Genomic DNA, 22,397 nt, shown 5'->3' with positions numbered 1-22,397 from the left:
AATCTTTGAACACTGCTTGCAGAAAGAGGTTGGGTTTAATTGCTTTACAAATATAATCAAGCAGCAAGAAACACACGGGGTGAACTTCAGAGGTTTATATCGCTTAATATCTTTATTTTTATAGACTAGGCAGTGTAGAGTATATTCTGTGCCAAAAGCAAGCATTTATTCTCTAGTGTCATGTTTATAGACCTCATCAGAGCGATGTGATTGTGGTAAGGTTCACACATCTGAAAGCTCTCCAGCTGCAGACCTGGGTTCATTACACACGTGTGTGTTCACTGCCAGGAACTACGAAGGGTTTGACTTCCCTGGACTCTGTTATTGCAGCATCAAAAGGTCTTGATTGTTCATGAATAATTAAAGCTTGGGGTCAGATTATTACTGTTATACACACCGCTGGCACCGTGTCCATCTCTAGACAAACCGTTAAAGATCAGACCGTGCACGGTGCTCCTGAAGGGCTCTGTTGAGAGCTGTAAGACTACACGTCCTGCTTCTGGACCGATGGAGCGGTCACTCAAATATTCATCATGTTCCAAGGGCTCTAGTTTCGTGAGGGACGCAGTGTGCTTCCAGGATAAATCCAGTCTGTGTCAGAGACCATCAGGTGAAGGATCTCGAGCGTTAGCGCTGTAGTTCAGTTTTCAGAGGACATCTGAATCATGAAGACCGTGGTAAGTACAATAAATGATCTATCTGAATTACAGAGCTCTGCACATCTGTCCAGGAGACACTAACTAACATAAAAGTGATTAATTCTGTGTAAAATGATAAACGGATTAAAGGATTTGAGCTCTTTATATGATTTGACTTCTCATGCCAAGCCACAAATCCTTGTAGACCGCAAGCTGTTAGAAACTGCATCATAAATGCCCCAAATACACCAGTGGAATCTACTACTTTCAGCTCGACCTGAGGATGAGCGAGGCGCGTGTGCTGGGTAATCTGGAGGATCCTTCTGTTTCTGGATGGAGATCCTGATCTGTTGAGGATGCTCGGTGTGCTGGTGTTACTCGTGTCTTTCCTCCTGGTGAGGAGCTCCAAGCTCTGCCCTCGTCAGTGTTTGTGTTACGATGCGTCTGAACTGGTGGACTGTGGATCCCGAGGGTTCACACACGTTCCCCGCAGTATTCCACACGGCACGCAGCTCCTGGACCTCAGTGGGAATGATCTGTGGGAGCTGAGGAGCGGATCCTTCACTGGGACGAGGGTTCTCCAGGTGCTCCTGCTCTCACAGAGCCACATACAGCTGCTGCGCTCCAAGGTGTGTGCTCCCATTCATCTTTCTGCCTACACTCTTAAAAACATATATAATATACAAAACAAGAGATTAAAAAATAATATTTTGTGAGCTTGGAGCACAAGACCATTCATAAGGGTCAATGTGTTTCTAAATCATCTCTCCAGTGATGTGTGGTTTGTTCGGAGGACAATATCTGTCTGAGATACAACTATTAGAAAATCTGGAATCTGAGGGAGCAAAACAATCTAAATATTGAGAAAATCATCTTTAAAGTTGTTCAGATGAAGTTCTTAGCAATGCATATTACTAATCAAACATGAAGTTTTGATATATTTACGGTAGAACATTTACAAAATATTTTCATGGAGCATGATCTTTACTTAATATCCTAATGATTTCTGGTATAAAAGAAAAATGTATAATGTTGGTTATTCTACTTATGCTTTTGTGCTCCAGGAGTTTTCCTCCACTCAATGAAAGTGTCTAATGTTGGTTTGCATCCTGATGACTTTCCTTGTACGGATAAAAACATTTGAAACCTCATCGTGCGTGTTCCTCAGAAGTAAGTCACGCGAGGTTGGAACAACACGAGGTCGAGTGAACGATTGCTGAACTAAGGGAACTATCTCTTCAAATGTGAACAAAAATATAAATATTCCTCTACTTCTATCTTTGTGTCCTGTTTGTGTTCCAGGCGCTCTCCTCTCTGACCTTCCTGGAAAAGTTGGACCTGGCTTACAACGAGCTCCGTGTCCTTCCTCCAGATTTCTCTCAAGGCTTGACCGCTCTTAAAGATCTCCAGCTTTCCCACAATGCTCTGCAACGCCTCGAGTCCCGCTCCTTGGAGGACCTAGAGAGTCTGGAGAGGTTGGATCTCAGTCACAACCACGTTCAGGTTATCGAAGCTGGTGCATTTCGTGGTCTCTCCGTGCTGAAGCTGCTTAACCTCTCCTGGAATCAGCTCACAGTCGTGCAGCGAGGTCTGCTCACCATGCAACAGAGTCTGCGAGTTCTCCTCCTGGACCACAACAATATCTCCAAGATCGAAACCCAAGCTCTGGCCCCCTTACACACCCTCACACTTCTGAACTTAGAAGCCAACCAGTTGAGCAGCCTGAAGTTCAAGACGTTGTTAAACCTCCAGACGGCCAGCACACATCTGCAGATGTCGGAGAACCCCTGGACATGCGACTGCGAGTTACATCGCGTCTTCAGTAAGATTCTCCACGTCAGGCATCTCCACGTGGACGATTACATGAACCTCACGTGCCATGCTCCGCTGTCTCTGGGTGTGATGCACAGTCAGCTGTGTGTGGCAGAAACGGCCACTGTCCTGCTCATTACAGGAGCCGTGATGGTCACTGTGGTGGCGGCTCTGGTCATGGCAGAACGCAAGCAAAATCAGAAGATGAACCTGGAAAAATAAGGAAATTATCCTATGCCTTGGGAGTCTCCCAAACGAAGAAAGGAGTCAGCAAGAGTCTTATTTAACACAAGAGCTCTTCATTTGTGCAGATTATTAAGTACTTATCTACAGTCAAACCAGAAATCATTCAGACACCAGATATCTGTATTTATTTTATTACTAGTGCAGGACACTAAAACTCATTCATGTATTCATGCAGTGGATTAACAGTAGAATACAGGGCCAGAAATTATTCAGACACTCAAATCTAAAGTACTTTCCATATAAAGTTACTAACTTAATTTGTTACTTTTTTAAGGAAGCAGCACAATATCGCTTTAGTGCATTACCTTTAAAAGTAACTTTTCCCAACACTGTTTAATCGTGTTTAATTTTTCGGAGGAAAGTTGTGTGAAGCTGAAATTGTGGGACGTTGAAATCATGTGACCATTGTGTAGTTTATTTATTTCTAGGTTTAGCTTTCTGGCGACTGTATTTAGGCTTAAACATTTATAAAAGTTGTGTTTGTGTGGATCATCATGATGAACTAAACATACAGGAAGCAGAAACGCTCCTGTGATAGCCGTGGCTCTGGAGAACATCCTCACCTGCAGCGGTTATCAGTGAATCTACACGGTCCACACTGCCTCAAGCTGCGGATGATGGACACTCCAGAAAACCATCCCCTGACCGCTGTATTATGATCAGACAGATATTACTGCAGATATATAACATTATATCACAGATGGCTAATGATTTCCATTAGCAGTCAGAGGCACAGATTAATAGGAAGATCAACTTAGGCAAGTCATTTGCTTAAAAATCATATCTTAATTTAGATGTTAACAATCCATCAAGCAATGGTGTGAGTCAAGAGAGGGCCAAACCTGCATCTCATCACTCCTGTCCTAAACAGCTTAGGACAATGTGTATCAGTTGTATTCTAGATTTGACCAGCTTCTTTACCTGTTCTTTAAATGAAGCTTCGTTATCATCACGTTAAACATGCTGATGCACGAATGCAGTTTAAACACAAGCGCGCGAGTGTGAAGGGGATTTGTTACATTGTTGCATGTCACGTGTTTATTTGTTCGAACCGCGAACAGCATCAACAGAAGCTGAACCGAGTCAGAATAAAAGCTCCGAGAAGAGAGAAAAACCTCAGAGATGTTTTGCTGGTTACAGCAGCCATGACTCCGGATCACCTTCTTCCTAGGGTTAGTGAACGAATCGTTCTTTTGAGTCGATTCCTTGAATGGATCATAAGAGCGATTCGTCTTCGAACTCGAGCGTAAAAGATGCAAACATTTTACAAATTACACTTTTGTTCTAAACTTCATTGTTTTCTTTCAGATGGAGAAATTGAACATTGTACAATTTTAATGCAATTTTAAATACATTTTTGTAGCTTTCTTACTCAAAGATTCTTAAAGACTGCATATAGTTCAGTCAACAAAACCTTTTTACGAGTAAACTTGCATGTATGATTGTGAAATCTGGTCATAAATATAAATACGTTGAATAAAAGCGTTTTACATACTCTTTTGATCATTTTAAGTAAAAGTAGATTTTGCTGTAAAACGAAAGAGGTCTTGAATACTGGATATTTTTATTGGTAAATGTCTGTACTTTACGCCTCAATATAACTGAATAAGTACAATATCGATTCAATAATAACATTTGGAAAACGAGTTCCAACAAGGACGTAAAGACGTCATGAAGTAAGAATTGTGAATCAACTATTTGAACCGGTTCATTAAAACGAACCGTTCAAAAGAACCGGATCGCGGGAATGATTCGTCTTTCAGGAGCCTTGTTGGCAAACACTGACAGTGAGTCATAAAGAGTTTCTCCTCCAGGGGGCGCATGCTGCAGCAGAGAGCCTCCAGAGAAGTGTTTACTCAACAGATCAACTGATTGATTCATTTCAAGTTATTTCAGTTTGACGACCCAAAATACAATTATTTAGTTATACTTCTGTAATCGGTCCACTCAGATGATGGCTTTTAAAAGTGACATCATACGACGATTCAGTTCTTGTGCTACTAACTTTAGCAGTAATGAATACCTTTTAAAAAATCTAATATTGACACTGAGAAACAGCTGATTTTAAATGCACTGAAAAACGCACTGTTAACCTAGGAATAATAATAAACAATAACAACTATATTATAACACTAAACATAAATGAATAAATACATTAAAATCTAAAAAAACGATGCAATGAAGTACAACATTCAAAATGCAGGTAAAACACATTTAGTTTTTCTCTCACTGCCTCAGAGATAAGTGGAAATGCTTTTAGTTCATCTAGTAATAACAGCGCACACTGAAGTGTCACATTTTCTTGTATGCTAAGCATCAAAATTATATGTAATTAATAACTGATTAAGTCTTAATAATACAATAACACAGATATATTACGAAATACTACGGTACGTGTAGTGTAAATTGTTTCAAAGTACTATTTTTAGTGTACACTAAAGTGAAAAAAATTCAAAGATAATTACATAGTAAGACATACAATTAAATGTACAATGTTGAAGTAGAAATAAATTTATTGTCACATACTCTAGTAAAAATAGTCACAGTGTATAAGTGTTCACATAGATCTGTGTCACTAAAACACATCTGGTGTGAATTAGATTAGTGATCGTGTTAATGGATGTTAGATGACAGAACCGTCTCACCTGAATCAAGACAATTCATGGTGGCATTTTTATTATTATATTTGTTTTTTTGGTGTAAATCATGGTAATAGTGTATGATAGTCAAAAATCAAATTAGCAAGGACACTTTCTAAAAACATGGATCTGATTTAAAGATGTATAGTGGTTGGAGCCGTGTGCTTTTAGAAGCTCTGTGCAGTCACTGATCACGAATCAAGCTCTCTGCTGTTAATCCTGGACAGACCCAGATCCAGAGAAGCGGATTACCCAGAGTGCACCACACACAGACACACACACACACACACACCCACACACGCACCCACACACACACACACACACACACACACACACACACACATGATCAGGTCTGACACTGTTCTCCTCGAAACTATCCAGAAGAGCTGTTTAGACGTGAAACACTCGTATCATCAGATGATTGGAGGAATGTAAGACAGCATTAATCCTGGGCCAAACGTTCCTGGAGCCTCAGACTGAGTTTAACACAAGCATCTCAAGACTATTCTATATATCAGGACTGATTTTAAACCAGATTCCAATTGGCTTCAAACACACACACGCACGCACGCACGCACGCACGCACACACACACACACACACACACACACACACACACACACACAACTGGTATGTCAAACACTAATAAAGAGAGATTTTTCAAGGTACTAAATAAAACAAAGGTTTAAATTTCACTTTAATTTCAGTGTGTTCTAGGAATTTCTTTGTATTTTTTGTGTGAAATGTGCTCACAATTTCTGAGTAAATTCCTTTAAAGTAGATCCTACACCAGTTTTTTTCTCTGTATTTTCAGCATCATTCCTCCAGTCTTCAGTGTCACATGATCTTCAGAAATCAGAATAATATGATGATTTACTGCTCAAGAAACATTTCTGATTATTATCCTTGTTGAACACAGTTGTGCTGCTCAATATTTGTCATGCATGTTATCTTTCTAGATTCACAGATGAGTAGAAAGTATTGCTGACACAGTAAGTCCTTCAGTGCAGGATCTGAGGGACACATCGGGTCTGTCCTGCAGTGTTTAGAGGTGACTCCTCACAGCTGTCCTAGCTGCTCTGATTGGCCTAATGAGATCAGGACAGACTGATGACATCAGAACACAATCCCTCCAGGATCAGTCCACAGCTGAGGAGGAGCGAGGATCAGAGATCAGACGAGAGGAGAGGAGAGGAGCCTCAGTGCTGATCGTCTTCTGGAGTCTGACTGCTGCCACAGTCCCATTCAACAGGTAACTCCACCACTTCTGTGTGTGTGTGTGTGTGTGTGTGTGTGTGTGTCACACTGAGAATCTATTTTACTGAAACAACAGGCTTGAGTTTTTTGCTATCACTGGGGGAAAATGATTCATTAATTAATCTGTTTGTTTTTTAATTAAGTGGTTGCAATCAGTCTATTTTAAACTAAATTCAAATACATTTAGTTGACTAACTTATAAAAAATTATATGTAGCTAAAATAAATTGTTTGCAACCCCTTACCTTTAATTTAACAATTTTTTATTAGATTTTTTTTTCAGTGAAAAACACTTGGCTCAGAAGCAATGGTTTTTGTTCACAAATAATTACAAATAAATGGCTACTAATACAAGGAACAAGCATTGCATTTCTAAGAAAAAATGCTGAAATTAGGTTTTCTGGTACAAAATACACCAATAAATTTGCAAAATCATATTTACAATGTGGTTTTCAGTAATTTAACAGTAATTTTATCTTCTCTGTAAATGCACAAATTTTTTATATGTGTTAAAGTATATTTGGAACAATGCATACTGTTTTTATGAGCATTTATAAGCCTTTTCTTGTGTTTTTATAACACTGTTTTTTTTTTCCTTTTCCTTTTTTTTATTAAGTGCTTTTAACAGTACACTGACAAAAAAAAAAACTAAATAACTGAATAGACCAAAATACAAATTTCCTGGATTAAATGATTAAAGATGTAATGGGATCAGTATGTTGTTTGACGTCTATCCTCTGGACAGTCAGGATGGCTCGGGACATGTCAGATAAAGAGATCCTAAAGATGGAGCTGGATCAGCTGAAGGTGGAAGTGAACACTCCTCGAATCGCGGTGAGAACGTTCAGTCATCGTTTACTCCAGACCTGCAGGACTTTCTCTCTTCTGGAAACATTATAGTAACGAACACAGAAACACACAGTTAGTTTGGTCCATATAATGGAAGTCAAAGAGATCTCAAACTCTCTGGTTACTAGCATTCTTTAAAACATCTTCTGTAATGTTTTGGCAGGACATGAGTGTGATTAAAAGATTAGAGAGTTTTGGCCTCCTCCTGTGATGGCTTACGTGTTTGATTGGGTCGATGACACTCAGATCTGTCCCGACTCTTCTTCTCAGGTCTCCACAACAGCTCCAGAGATCATAGCGTTCGTGGAGGGCTTGTCTGCTGAAGACCCGCTGGTCAAAGGTGTCCCAGAAGACAAGAACCCTTTCAAGGAGAAGGGTGGATGCATTATTACATAGCAGTGGCCCTGGACGCACCAGGGCACCGTTCAACAACTAGTTTTGTATAAACCATCAATATCTGTACTAGAAACTAGGATTTTTTTTAGCAGCCACTTTAGTTTTGGATACTACACAGAAGATGCCCTCATGTCATTCAATACTTCTTGTGATATGATGTTACCTATCTCTTTTTAAAATAAACTCTTTACTCCTCGCAGTTCAAGCGTTTTGTGTCTGAATGAAACACTATTCTGACTCTGTGTGCTCATTGGCTGCTGTGGGAACAGGATTCAGGAGTCAAACAACTCTCTCTGTCTTCCTGTGTTTCCAGAACTTAAGCTCTTTCTCTGATCCTCATCTCAGGATTGAGCTTTAAGCTCCTTCTCCAGCTCTGTACCACTGCACCACGGCCCTCTCTCTCTCTCTCTCTCTCTCTCTGTCTCTCTCTCTCTCAGAGACATGTTGAAAAAGTACTGTAAACATCAACGCAAGATTGAAAGCAAACGTTTTTATTATTATTTGTTTTACTGTAAGCATTTGTGGATGTGAGTACAGTATGTTGGGCACTATTTTAACAATTCACCAAAAGTCACATTATGAAAAACAAATAAATAAAAAAGGTAAACACATTTAATATTTATATTTCTCTCTCACACAGACACACACACAAACATGAGAACACATTATTTTAGTGTAAGTGTAATATAATAAAACTGTATTTTCTGTGTGCGTTCCTAAAACTCACAACGATAACATGGGTTTGATTCTAATGAAATTAACATGCATGAACTGATTAACACTTACACCTTTAACAGTACATGTTATGTGTCTGAACAATATCATGCTCTTTCATGGCGCTGGATATTAATGCAAACAGCAAACGATGACATCACACATATGATGCAAGCTGATTGGCCTCTGCAGATAACTGCTTAACATATAAATAGTGTTTGCTGTAATTAGAAACCCTCCACCTCCCCAGCACCACCCTTCAGGATGTCTTTAGCCATGAAATAACTTACAGAACATGACTCAATAAATGGAAATCAAGTAAAGGCAACATGGAAAAGTGAAACACTTGCAGTTGTGCAAATCAAACACTAGGTGGTGCTGTCACCTAAAGCATGGCCTCTCTCTCTCTCTCTCTCTCTCTCTCTCTCTACACTTATGTCTGGACAGGGTTTCTGCTCTCAGTCCAAGAACCAATTCTCATCTCCCTGCCTGTGGGAAACATATTTCCAGTCCTTTCCAAGCTTCGCTGTACTCTCATGTTGTTCTGCGATGAACTGTATGTCTGTGAGCACATGAAGTGCATCTTGTGTAAGATCTTCAGTATGAGTAAAGACGGAGCACAAGAGAACATTCCCATGATGCTCATCACCAGAGCCAGCAACATCTGACCAACACCACCAATCAAAACGTTCACCAAAGCTGCGATTATTTGATCAAAAATACAGTAAAATCTGCAAAACTGCATAATCTAAAAACATCTGTTTTCTGTGTGAATCTGTGTTAAAGTGTAATTTATTTCTGTGATGCTCCGCTGTATTTTCAGCATCATTCCTCCAGTCTTCAGTGTCACATGATCTTCAGAAATCATGAAAATATGATTATTAGCAATATCATCATTGTTGTGCTGCACAATATTTGTGATACATTTTATTTTCCAGGATTCACAGATTATTAGAAAGTTCGAAAGTCTTTTGTAACATTAGGAATGCCTTTGGTGGCACTTTTGATAAATGTAGTCTCCCTTTGCAGAAGAAAAGTATTAATTTCTTTAAAATAAAGGTCCTTCTAAAAAATTAGCGTCTTGTGATAACAGTTCATTATTTTCTATAATGTAATGATAAAAATTAAACTTTCATATATTTTAGATTAATTGCACACCAACTGAAATATTTCAGGTCTTTTATTGTTTTAATACTGATGATTTTGGCATTCAGCTCATGAAAACCCAAAATTCCTATCTCAAAAAATTAGCATATCATGAAAAGGTTCTCTAAACGAGCTATTAACCCAATCATCTGAATCAACTAATTAACTCTAAACACCTGCAAAAGATTCCTGAGGCTTTTAAAAACTCCCAGCCTGGTTCATTACTCAAAACCGCAATCATGGGTAAGACTGACGACCTGACTGCTGTCCAGAAGGCCATCATTGACACCCTCAAGCAAGAGGGTAAGACACAGAAAGACATTTCTGAATGAATAGGCTGTTCCCAGAGTGCTGTATCAATGCACCTCAATGGGAAGGAAAAAGTGTGGCAAAAAAATCGCTGCACAACGAGAAGAGGTGACCGGATCCTGAGGAAGACTGTGGGGAAGGACCGATGCCAGAGCTTGGGGGACCTGCGGAAGCAGTGGACTGAGTCTGGAGTAGAAACATCCAGAGCCACCGTGCACAGGCGTGTGCAGGAAATGGGCTACAGAGAAGCAGCACTGGACTGTTGCTCAGTGGTCCAAACTAGTTTTTTCGGATCAAAGCAAAGTTTGCATGTCATTCGGAAATCAAGGTGCCAGAGTCTGGAGGAAGACTGGGGAGAAGGAAATGCCAAAATGCCTGAAGTCCAGTGTCAAGTACCCACAGTCAGTGATGGTCTGGGGTGCCATGTCAGCTGCTGGTGTTGGTCCACTGTGTTTTATCAAGGGCAGGGTCAATGCAGCTAGTTATCAGGAGATTTTGGAGCACTTCATGCTTCCATCTGCTGAAAAGCTTTATGGAGATGAAGATTTTATTTTTCAGCACGACCTGGCACCTGCTCACAGTGCCAAAACCACTGGTAAATGGTTTACTGACCATGGTATTACTGTGCTCAATTGGCCTGCCAACTCTCCTGACCTGAACCCCATAGAGAATCTGAGGGATATTGTGAAGAGAAAGTTGAGAGACGCAAGACCCAACACTCTGGATTAACTTAAAGCCGCTATCGAAGCATCCTGGGCCTCCATAACACCTCAGCAGTGCCACAGGCTGATTGCCTCCATGCCACACCGCACTGAAGCAGTCATTTCTGCAAAAGGATTCCCGACCGACCAAGTATTGAGTGCATAACTGAACATAATTATTTAAAGGTTGCCTTTTTTTGTATTAAAAACACTTTTCTTTTATTGGTCGGATGAAATATGCTAATTTTTTGAGATAGGAATTTTGGGTTTTCATGAGCTGTATGCCAAAATCATCAGTATTAAAACAATAAAAGACCTGAAATATTTCAGTTGGTGTGCAATGAATCTAAAATATATGAAAGTTTAATTTGTATCATTACATTATGGAAAATAAGGAGCTTTTATCACAATATGTTAATTTTTTGAGAAGGACCTATAAATACTGATGTACCGGTGTATATGTGGGTCTGATATACAGCAGAAAATAAAAACAAAAATTAATTTAGAAAGTTAATGTTTAGTGAGAATTTAATTTTTGTTACTTTTCATCATATTTTAAAGTCAGTCTGTATGTGTTTGTTCCTTGTTTCATACATCATCTGTGCAGCAGAAGAAAAAAGGTGTAACCTGTCAGAAGAGTGATTTGTAAAACTAGCATCACTGACATCAACACATGAGGTGTGTTTGATTCACCTGAGCTCCTCTGACCTCTGTCTGACCCCTCTGGAGATTTGTGGGAAACCTCAGACTTCCTGGTTTAAGTGGACATGTCCCGTGGGATTGACTGGTGTAAGATGTGGGTCAGGAGGAGGATATGAACGCCTCTCTGTGACTGAGTCCAAAGAATCGCCTGCTTCAGTCTTCATCAGATACACTGAAGCGCTGGAGAACCTTTCAGGACACGCAGCTTCCATTAAACGTTTATCAGAGCTGACAGGAAGTACAGGAAGACACAGACAGGAAGTTCAGAACACTGTACCTATTCATCTTTCTGTTTGAACGGCCACCAAAAGAGAATTAAAACCCAGCTGAATGAGCGCATAATGGGTGATATAACAATAATAATATAACAATAATAAAACAATAAAATTACAAAACTTTAGTTAAAATTAAGATGAAGGCTAGTCAATAAAAAATACAGCTGTTAATTTTTAGTCCATCTTAACTCAAAAACATTAATATAAGACTTTTGATTTTAATAAAGTATTAGTAAATATTTGAATCAACATTAACTAAGTTATATATAACTGTGAACAGATGGAGCCTTGTAGTAGTTTAGTCTGTGTCTTTTCGCTCTATTAAAGGCCTGTAGAGAGGTTACAGAAGGGACGATGCACATGAGCGAAACCACAAGCTCAAAGAGTTCGGCTGGATACACTTGTGCCCATCATCATTTGAACTATCGGAGTGCAGTAATTGGCCAATCACAGTAAATGATGGGTGATGGAGTCCGGGTGTGTGATGGCCCCGCCCCCTGCAGGGTTTAGCTCCTCCTGTGGGCGGGGCTTCTGCTGTGTGACGATCCAGCTGCTTCTAATCTGAGTGGGCTGTTCCCAGAGTCCCAGCCAGAAATACCAGCCCAGACCTCTGAGGAGAGAGAGGAAACATGCTTGTAGCTCAAGAGAGAAGAAGCAAACTCCAAAAAATCTCTCAATTACTGTAAGCATTCACTAACTGTAGTAGTGTATCATCACCTATAAGGACATTTCAAAGCGATCCGTTTTAATATCTATATATATATTTATATATATATTTATTTATATATATATTTATTATTATTATTATTATTTATTTATTTATTTTTTTTTTAAGTACTTCATATTATTGCAAAAACATTTTTTATTTTTTTTGTTGACTCTAATCACCCTTTTTTTAAGTACTTCATATTATTGCAAAAACATTTTTTATTTTTTTTGTTGACTCTAATCACCCTCATCATTGAAAATTTGGGAATGGAAGTATCCTATTTTTTCTAAGTAATAAAAGAGTGAGGTTGTGTTTTTCCCTGCTGTCTTTAATAGTGCTGTTCTACATCTAACTCCGTGTGTGTGTGTGTGTGAATGTGTGTGTGTGTGTAAGAGAAAGCATTGCTGGCCAATGCAACACTTCCCTATTAAACACAAGAGTTCTCCGTGTGTGTGGAAAACAGAGCAGACTCAAACACTACACCATGGCTTTGACCTCGGCACTGACACTATAAGACAATGAAAGATGGACTGGTTTTAGTGCATGCAGAATCCTCTAAATAAGACAAAGTCGTGCACATCTGTGAGGACAGAATCAGCTCTTTGTGATCACTCGTCAGACTCTCTCAGTCTTGTTCTGTTGAAGGAGCTTGGGTCTGACTCACCGCGCTGGAATCCTCTCTAGCAGCTTCTCTCCTCTCTGTTTCCAGCTGTTTGAGATATTGCCTGCAGTGTCAGGTCTGTTACATGCGGAAGCAAGCAGGAGGAGGCCTTGTGAAGGAGAAGCTCAGGTCTGAACACAGGAAGTGATGTCACACTGGAAAAACTGGAGGAGGAAAGAAGGAAATGATGACTTCCCACATAAACAAGACAAGGATTCTTCAAACTCTAGTTAGGGAACTTTGAGGAATGTGAACAGGGTTCCTATGGGAACATTTAGCTAATTGGACCAAATAATGAAGCTAAATTCTTGTCTTGATTTGATTCTTGAGTTCTACTGCAGATGCCTTCACAGAAACCTGGACGCCTCAATTTTCTTTCAATTGAATTTAATATTCTACAGCAGAAGCTGGGAATCACGATAGTTCTAGTAGTTTTCTAAAAGTTGCAGTTTTGTGAAAATCTTGTAATAATTTCAGTTTATAGTTAATTCCAAATTATGACTCTAATTTAACTCTAAAGACAAAGGTTCCTTGGCATCTGTGGCTCCATGAAATCCCTCCATTTCCCCAAACAAAGGTTCTCATAGTGGAGAAAAGTTATTCAGATAAATGGTTCTTTTAAAAACGTTGTTGGTTGTTTGGGGAATCAACCAGTTCTTCTATAATGGATTGCTACAAGAAAAAAAAAAAAATCTAGTATTTTTTAATAGCACAAAGTATATTTTTGTAATCAAAACACAGCACATAATGAGGTTTAATAGGAAAGCAGCTATAAAGGGAGGAACGTGGTGTAGATTTACAAAATGAGTTTAGTTCAGAGATCAAGTTAATTTGCGGTTAGAAGAACCAGGAATAAGGATGATAAAGTTCAAATGATTTTAAAATACATTTCTGATTTATATATATATATTTGCCTTTTCTTTTTTTTCATTTTATAACAAAATTGTCGTTATTCAGCAGAACTAATGACCTGGGTAGATCAAAGAGCATTGACTGTGGACTGATGCATCTGGCACATGACTAACATCACATGACACGTCTGCATTTGATCCAGTCACATATTCACTTATACTGAATAACTGTATTTTAAAAAAGTTATTAGCTTCACCAGTGATCTTTAAAGGGCTTTAATATACAGCATGTACAACACATAGGCCTACAGTGTACACTTTATTAGATTCATCTGTTCAATTGCTCAGGAACACAAATTGCTAATCAGCCAATCACATGGGAATCCAGATGAGTGAAGATGACTTGCTGAAGTTCAGACCGAGCATCAGAATGGAGAAGATTTAAGAGACTCTAATCGTGGAATAGTTGTTTGTGCCAGATCTGAGTATTTCAGAAACCGCTGATCTACTGGGATTCTCACACACAACCATCTCTAGGGTTTACAGAGAATGATCTGAAAAACAGAAAATATCCAGTGAGCAGCAGTTGTGTTCACAGAAATGCCTTGTTGATGTCAGAGGTCAGAGGTCAGAGGTCAGAGGAGAATGGGCAGACTGGTTAGAGATGACAGAAAGACAACAGTAACTCTAATAACCACTCGTTAAAACAGAGGTACACACAACACACCGAACCCTGAAACAGATGATCTACAGCAGCAGAAGACCACACCAGGTGATGCTCTGTTTTAACCTAATATATAGCTTTTATTAGTCTGTGCATGGTTGAAATGTTACAAGGTGAAGACCGTAAAGCTTGAGGCAGTTTGCACACACACACACACACACACACACACACACACACACACTAATCTCCTGCAGACTCCCATCACACTAACGACCCTCTACTTGATCTGAATCAGCACCGGCTGACAGACATGCCTCATCTCAGCAGTATCACATAATAGCATTGAACTGGTTTGGGTGGCAACTGCAATCACTCCATTCTCTGCGATTAAACGAGGGATAAACTATACCATACGGCATATAAACATTCTGAATCATACCTATAAACATTCAAGAAAGAGTATGTTTGTGATGTTATATGACTGATCAAATGTAGCAACATCACAAGTCTGATATTTTAGACTAACTGCACAATTGAGTTTACCCTTATACAGCAGATCAGAACACACGATCTTACATTTCACAATATCATCAGTTATACATCATTATTATTATTTCATTTATAGGAAAAATTTATAGTAATATATATATATATATATATATATATATATATATATATATATTTTTTTTTTTTTTTTTTTCAGAAGCAAAGCCACTTAAAGACTGTGTGCACTAAATGATTGCACAGTGTGAAGCACAGAGTAACTTTTCTTTCGAAGAGGAGAATGCTGTGTCTGTATATTTGTGAAAGATGTGAAAGGAATCTGTGATTTTAGAATAATGATTTAGGATATTTCTCTCTTTCACAGGGAAATCCACTGCAGTCAGGTTTATTTAGTGTGTGTGTGTACGAGTGTGTCTCTGTCCACTCCTCCATGCAGTGCTGAGTGTTCAGTCCCAGTGTGACGGGTGTGTGTGTGTGTGTGTGTGTTTTCTCTGGACACACTTCAGTGTCTTCAGCTGTAATGGAGGAGGTCTTACAGCTTGTTCTCAGAGGGGAGGCTCGGCTGAAATGTTTATACTGAAGCAATGTCCAGAAAACTGTGTTTGTGTGAGGGGTAATGAAAATCTTCAAATTTTTGTTCTTAAGAAAAATTCATTTTAACTCCCAATGTGGGTCTTTCTACAAAACCAAGCTATTCTACTGGTAATACGTGCTTGACATCTGTCAGAGTTTACCGGGAAAGAGATTGTTTTTATGACTTGTCTGAAGACAGAGAGGATTTTAGTAGAGCTGTGTTTAACCTCTGCTCGTGTCTGACTCATAATTCACTCTTTCCTTTAGCAAATGTTCAGTTGTTGCCTGTGTTCTCTGAAACGGTTAAATGTTATACATTTTAGATTGTTAATGATTTCTGAAGATCATGTGACACTGAAGACTGGAGGAATGATGCTGAAAATACAGCGGAGCATCACAGAAATATATCACACTTTAACACAGATTCACACAGAACACAGATGTTTTACACTAGAATAATATTTTAAATTTTTACTGTATTTTTGACCAAATAAATGCAGCCTGAGATAACGTTTATTTCACATTCGTTTCAGAAGAGACTTCAATTTCAAACAATGATTTCCAAAATCTGAAAGTTTTGCTGCATAAAATTCTCCCACATCCCAGTTCTATGCCACAGTACTTTCACACCGCTGGTCTGTGATTGGACGTCTCCTTCTGCATGTACAACATAACTCTTAAGAGTCTCAGAGCTGAGCGATCCAGAGTTTGCTGTGGGAGATGACGCACTGTTTCTCTTCACAAGAGCACACACACGGACAGATCTCTGGAGCTGGAGGAGAAGAGAGCAGGGTGTGAGAGAAGCAGAGACGCAGTGTTTGAGACCGTTCCCTCTCGTCTGGTGTGATGTGGCTGTTTCACCACTGATTCGGCCTGTTTTAAAGCACACTGTACGTCTCAGTCACCGTGTCCCGCTGTAAAGGTTTGTTACGCCTGAAGTCTCCATCTTAAACACTTCAAGATGTTTCTGAGCCCTAAACACTTGTGTGAGGAAATGACTTTCCCCTGACTTCAGCTGTGTCTGAAAACACTGGCAATCAACCCAGTGATTATTAAGAAACATAATCAATTACAAACGCGTTGTTCTTCACCGCTGTGTTTGAGAGTTCAAGAACAGACCAGCTTTCCCAGATGAGTCGACTTCTTTACTGGAGAGAGAACAGGGTCGGGTTTCTCATGAGGACATGGAAAAAGTAAGACTTGAATAGTGGTGGAAAAAGAGACTTATATTTGCAGAGAAGATCTGACTGTTTGATGTTTCTTTTCACAATCAGCCAATCAGAAAATACTCAAGCTATTGATTGATTGATGTTTAAATCTTTATTAATTATTCCTGCTGTTTTTCTTTTCTCATGACAACTCAAGATGTTTTAAATGTCAGTCCCCTTTCTTTGAAAAAAGAACTCCCTGAGGTTTTGGTCAATGCTTTTATCATTGATAACTTGGAGAAGTTTTTTCCTCATTTACTCACACTCATGTTCTGATTTTCTCTCTTCTGCAGAGATGTTTGGCAGAATATCCATGCAGCTCTTATCCAAGCAGTGAATCTGAACAGAGATCAATGCTGTTGAGCTGAGAAGTCTATAAATGAACCATAAGAATGGTCCTAAGACCCTATGAAATCCCCTAATTTCCGTCATCCCCCAAAGTTTGATTTCTCTGCATTCCATTTTAAAAGTTGTATTACATTTAAATCATTCGAAAGTTAAGTCATGAAACTTTAGAAACAGTCTAATGATTTATTAATATAACAATAATAGAGTCCTATTATTTTCTTTTTTGTGTGTTTTAATATTTCCGTATTCTTTTTTATACAAATTTACTAGTTGTCATCAAATTTATGTATAAAACTTACAGTTTAATAATTATTTTAAAGTGAAATCTAATTACGTTGTGCAGTTACTTTCTTTTCTTTTCTGCAAACAAAGTGCTGCACTGTAGAATTACTGTTTTATTTATTTATTTTTAATGTTATAATACAAAATATTATTATTATTGTTCTAATCACTTTTTAAGAAGCATATTCTACTGTATAATTGTACTATATTTCTATAAACATTTATTTTGGTGGGTTGTAATGAACAACTTTCAGCTTCTGTACCTGACAGTAGTTTCAAATTATTATAATTTACATTTAGTCATTTAGCAGATGCTTTTATCTGAAGAAACTTCATGTTTAAAGTCTTAATATTTCAATAGATTTTATATTCCCAGATACTAGTCCACACAGAGCTATGATATGATGACTGGTATAACCAAAGAGCTGACGGCACCCATTGCCTTCATAGTATTCTTTTTTCTTCCATACTGTGGAAGTCAATGGCTACATTCTTCAAAATATTTTGTATTGTGTTCAACAGAAGAAATAAAACCATACAGGTCTGGAACCACTTGAGGGTGAGTAAATGATTACCAAATTTATATATATATATATTTGGTGAACTGTCCCTTTAAGAGCATGCCATTCACTTCAGATCATGATAGTGTCTGTAAATGCACATTTATTTCCTGTACTGTGGCTTGAAGAGACCTGGAGCTGAGCTCTGGGTGTGTTCTCATGATTGAGGCGTGAGAGAAGTGTTCAGGGGCAGGTGGAGACATGGACTAGAGAGATAGATGGACGGCTTTCTTTCACTTTGCCTTTCCCAGTTGAGCTTTTGAGGAAGTGGAGCCATGTACCTACTCACATTCAAGCCTAACACAGAGATAAATACATGCATATAAAGTCAGAGCAAAGGTTATCCAGACAGCAGATATAATGTTTGATATTCTCTTGTTGAGATCAGGGTTTCAGTGTGTGCCGATGACTCCGGAGCGCTGAACACTGGGATCCAGGAATGCTGTCTGCTCCGTCTCCACATGTTTGGTCGGGAGCAGGGGGGGGACGCCGGTGTCGGATAGCTTCCCTCGGTGTGCACGGGGGGGTCAAACTGCTCTCCATGTACACAGTCATGATGTCAGACTAAAAATAGATCTGTGTATCTCCACTGAGCTCCTGTTGAGACTGAAGAGATGGGCATGACTGTGTTTCCTCTCATGTAAGGGCTTCTTCTTGGTCTTTAGTGATTGTACAATGTACAAAAAAACAATGAACACTACACTGCCATTAAAAAGTTTGGGGTCTGTATGATTTTTTTCAAGTTTTTGAAAGAAGTCTTTAATATTTTTAGTATTATAACTACAATATAATATTGCATATAAAATATTATAATATTATATACCTTAATATGCAACTTTTTTTTTTTTTGGAAACCACGGAGATTATTTGCTAAATAATAAATTAAAAAGAAGAGCTTTTAATTTACATCTGATCAATTTAATGTGTCCTTGCTGAATAAAATTGATAATTTCTTTAATAATATTGAATATTGAATATTGATATATATATATATATATATATATATATATATAATATGAAATAATACATTAATTTATAATATGATATAATTAATATTAGTAAGTATAAATTATTAGATTTATTAAAATAATAAATACACTTTAAGACGTATTTGGCACATTTTAATATTGTATAAAGTCATGCATATGCTTGCACCTTTTAGTCATTGCAAGTTCAACAGAAATGATTTGATAATAATGCTAATAATGACACAGATCTCACGTCTAAACCTATGAAGCGCTGAGCTCTGGGGCGATCTTAGCCCTTTCCTTCAGACTGATTGTGTTCATGATATTGGCATCAGACAGAAATGGGAAAATGTGAGGAACTAATGAGAAGCAGATACTGAAAGCTGAAGTTGCATGACTCAGAAACAATCATCTGTACTCTCCAGCTCATTTTCAGAGTCTTTGTGAATTCCTATGAAATCAAATGTACAGTAATAAAACAGCAGCTGTGGTTCACAGTAAAATACAATATGGCAGCAGTGTAGTATACTATATATAGACTATGTGTGTTTGAGTTAAAATCATCTTAATGCTGGATGTGTTTCATCTTGTGTCTTCTCCAGATGTTCATTGATGGACTGGAGTGCTGTGGATTATTGTGATGTTTTTATCAGACTCTCATTCTGACGGCACCCATTCACTGCAGAGCATCCATTGATGAGACACTGATGCAGTGCTACATTTCTACAAACTTCTTCCCGTGAAGAAATAAATTATTGGGTTGCCTGAAGGAGTGCACTATTCATTTTTACAGTCCTTTACCGTTGAATCACCATTGTTTTAACAAACTAACATAGAGCTGTTCTGTGAGATGTTGCCAGCAGGGGTCTGAGTACTTGGCCAGAGTTTCCATGATGTGACAAGGAGAAGAAAAAGAGCAAAAACACAACCATGCTGTGGTCTGAGAAATGACTCAACTAAATATGGCCAGCTGCACTCGACCAATCAGAGAGCTTTTGCATAAGCCCCGCCCACTCCATATTAGCACAAGTATTTTTCCTCCTTGTCTTTGTCTTATTTTTCTGGGCAAATGAGACGATGTAGAGAAAATGAAGTACAGACATGAAGCAGAAACCTGGGATCATGTGATCTTTAGTAGTTTCTGTGGCTGGTGCACATTAATAGAAATGTGTGGCAAAACATCATGCGTTGTTCTGATAAAGGCTCTTCACAGAAAGCATGTTCTCTCACAGTATCATGTTCAGTCTTACACAAGTGTCTCCGCTTTTTCCACTTTCCATCCAGACCCTTCTGTGTTTCCTGCCTGATATCTCCTGTGAGATATTTGAGGACATGCTTCCCATCTGTGTGTGCTGGGTTCAGAAGGGCTGTATATCAGAACTGCGGCTGATTTCGAAGGCTTTTGCACTCCTGAAGCTCTGTTGTCTTCTGTTCATGATGGAGTCAAAATGCAGGAGTTTTTTTATCAGAAAATGTTCAGCATCGATCCTCCAGTCTTCAGTGTCACATGATCTTCAGAAATCAGAATAATATGATGATTTACTGCTCAAGAAACATTTCTGATTATTATCAATGAAAAGTTGTGCTGCCTCATATTTTTGTGGAAACTGTGATACTTTTTTTCAGGATTCCTTGATAAGTACAAAGTTTAAAAGTAAGAAGAAAAAAAACCCATCTAAAGTAGTGTATGTGATTTATGCTATGCTATTTAAACCCCTCTCTGTCACACATGTGTCTTCTCGGTCGTGTCTCCTCTTCCAAGGCTGTGCTTCTTGTTCTGACCAACAGAAGGCGTCTCGCAGCGATGGGAATCCTTCACTAGGAGCAAGTCTTTGGTAGAAAGCCAGACTCATTTTACCACCCGAGGCTCACGTTTATTTTGTGTTTCCAAATGTTTCCTCACAAATGATCCGGTCTGGAGCTCGTCTGCGCTGATTATCACAGATATATAACATCCAGCTGTCGATCACAGCATCACAGGACACTGTTTAGAGAGCACAGGGACAGCTTGAATGTTATAGCCCAAAAATAAAGCCCTTGATAATGTAAAAATCAAATATTGTTCATATATGCTGAGATGTGCGTGTAGTCGTAATTACTTGCTAACTCGACAGGCATCTTTATAGACTCCTGCCCCTCGGGGAACTACAGTGATCCTGCTGGGACAGACTTTATACGACTCTACAGACACAGTTTACTGACAATCATCTGTTTGTCTGACAGAATATGACAGTATTAACATGCATCCTATGCTACAGATATAAGGTGTGTTTGTTAATATAAATGAATTTGAAACTGATGATAACAACTGATCAGAAAATAATGAAAGAGTCTCTTTGCTCAGTTTGTGAAGATGAGTTATTATTCAATTCTGATCTCTACACTGTAAAATGATCAAGGTTTAGATCAATGTGTTACTTAAGAAGTTAAAAGGTAATTTCGGCTTGGACTTGTTTTCTAATAATTCTGATTGATATGACCTCAGAATTGCAAGATATGAATGCAGAATTATGAGAAAACTTAATTAAACCGGAAAATTTATTTTAAAAAATCTGAGAAAAATGTCAAATAAGCAGAATTGTGAGTTTGAATCTTGTTTTTCTGAGTTATAATTGTGAATAAAATATCACAATATACAGGTGCTTCTCAATAAATTATCCCAATTGGCTAATCAACTCAAAACACCTGCAAAGGTTTCCTGATCCTTCAGAATGGTGTCTCAGTTTGGTTCACTATGCTACACAATCATGGGGAAGACTGCTGATCTGACAGTCGTTCAGAAGACATTGACACCCTTCACAAGGAGGGTAAGACACAAACATTCATTGCTAAAGAAGCTGGCTGTTCACAGAGTGCTGTATCTAAGCATGTTAACAGAAAGTTGACTGGAAGGAAAAGATGCACAACCAACCGAGAGAACCGCAGCCTTATGATGATTGTCAAGTCAAATTTATTCAAGAATTCGAGTGACCTTCAGAAGGAATGGACTGAGGCTGGGGTCAAGGCATCAAGAGCCACACACAGACGTGTCAAGAGATTTACTGAACCACAGACAACATCAGAGGCGTCTTACCTGGGCTAAGAGAAGAAGAACTGGACTGTTGCTCAGTGGTCCAAAGTCCTCTTTTCAGATGTTTTTTTCATTTGGAAACCAAGATCCTAGAGTCTGGAGGAAGGGTGGAGAAGCTCGTAGCTCAAGTTGCTTGAAGTCCAGAGTTAAGTTCCCACAGTCTGTGATGATTTGGGGTGCGATGTCATCTGCTGGTGTTGGTCTATTGTGTTTTTAAAAAACAAAGTCACTTCACCCGTTTACCAAGAAATCTTGGAGCACTTCCTTCTGCACTTCCTTCTGCTGACCAGCTTTCTGAACATGCTGATTTCATTTTG

At 38.6% G+C, this 22,397-nt stretch overlaps 2 protein-coding genes across 4 annotated transcripts; both read left to right on the top strand.

The window, feature by feature from the left end:
- The first annotated feature begins 100 nt into the window (after positions 1 to 100).
- Positions 101 to 4,956, top strand: LOC113112074 (slit homolog 2 protein-like). 2 transcript variants are annotated; one of them, XM_026277457.1, is made up of 3 exons: positions 101 to 677; positions 910 to 1,267; positions 1,941 to 4,956. In XM_026277457.1, the coding sequence occupies exons 2-3, from the start codon at positions 995 to 997 to the stop codon at positions 2,670 to 2,672; spliced, it is 1,005 nt and encodes a 334-aa protein (XP_026133242.1). In that variant the 5' UTR covers positions 101 to 677; positions 910 to 994; the 3' UTR covers positions 2,673 to 4,956. The 2 variants fall into 2 exon arrangements, with proteins under 2 accessions (XP_026133242.1, XP_026133241.1); XM_026277456.1 differs by having other exon boundaries at positions 101 to 1,267.
- A 1,480-nt stretch (positions 4,957 to 6,436) lies between these two features.
- LOC113112247 (guanine nucleotide-binding protein G(I)/G(S)/G(O) subunit gamma-T2-like) lies at positions 6,437 to 8,034 on the top strand. Of its 2 annotated transcripts, none has more exons than XM_026277674.1 (3): positions 6,437 to 6,586; positions 7,340 to 7,424; positions 7,710 to 8,034. In XM_026277674.1, the coding sequence occupies exons 2-3, from the start codon at positions 7,341 to 7,343 to the stop codon at positions 7,833 to 7,835; spliced, it is 210 nt and encodes a 69-aa protein (XP_026133459.1). In that variant the 5' UTR covers positions 6,437 to 6,586; position 7,340; the 3' UTR covers positions 7,836 to 8,034. The 2 variants fall into 2 exon arrangements, with proteins under 2 accessions (XP_026133459.1, XP_026133460.1); XM_026277675.1 differs by having other exon boundaries at positions 6,450 to 6,586; positions 7,336 to 7,424.
- The last annotated feature ends 14,363 nt before the right edge of the window (positions 8,035 to 22,397 follow it).

This window comes from Carassius auratus, chromosome 12, assembly GCF_003368295.1.
Source record: "Carassius auratus strain Wakin chromosome 12, ASM336829v1, whole genome shotgun sequence".
In the NCBI taxonomy this organism is placed as follows: Eukaryota; Metazoa; Chordata; class Actinopteri; order Cypriniformes; family Cyprinidae; genus Carassius; species Carassius auratus.
The sequence above is the reverse complement of the archived record's forward strand: the minus strand, read 5'-3'. Positions and strand labels throughout refer to the sequence as shown.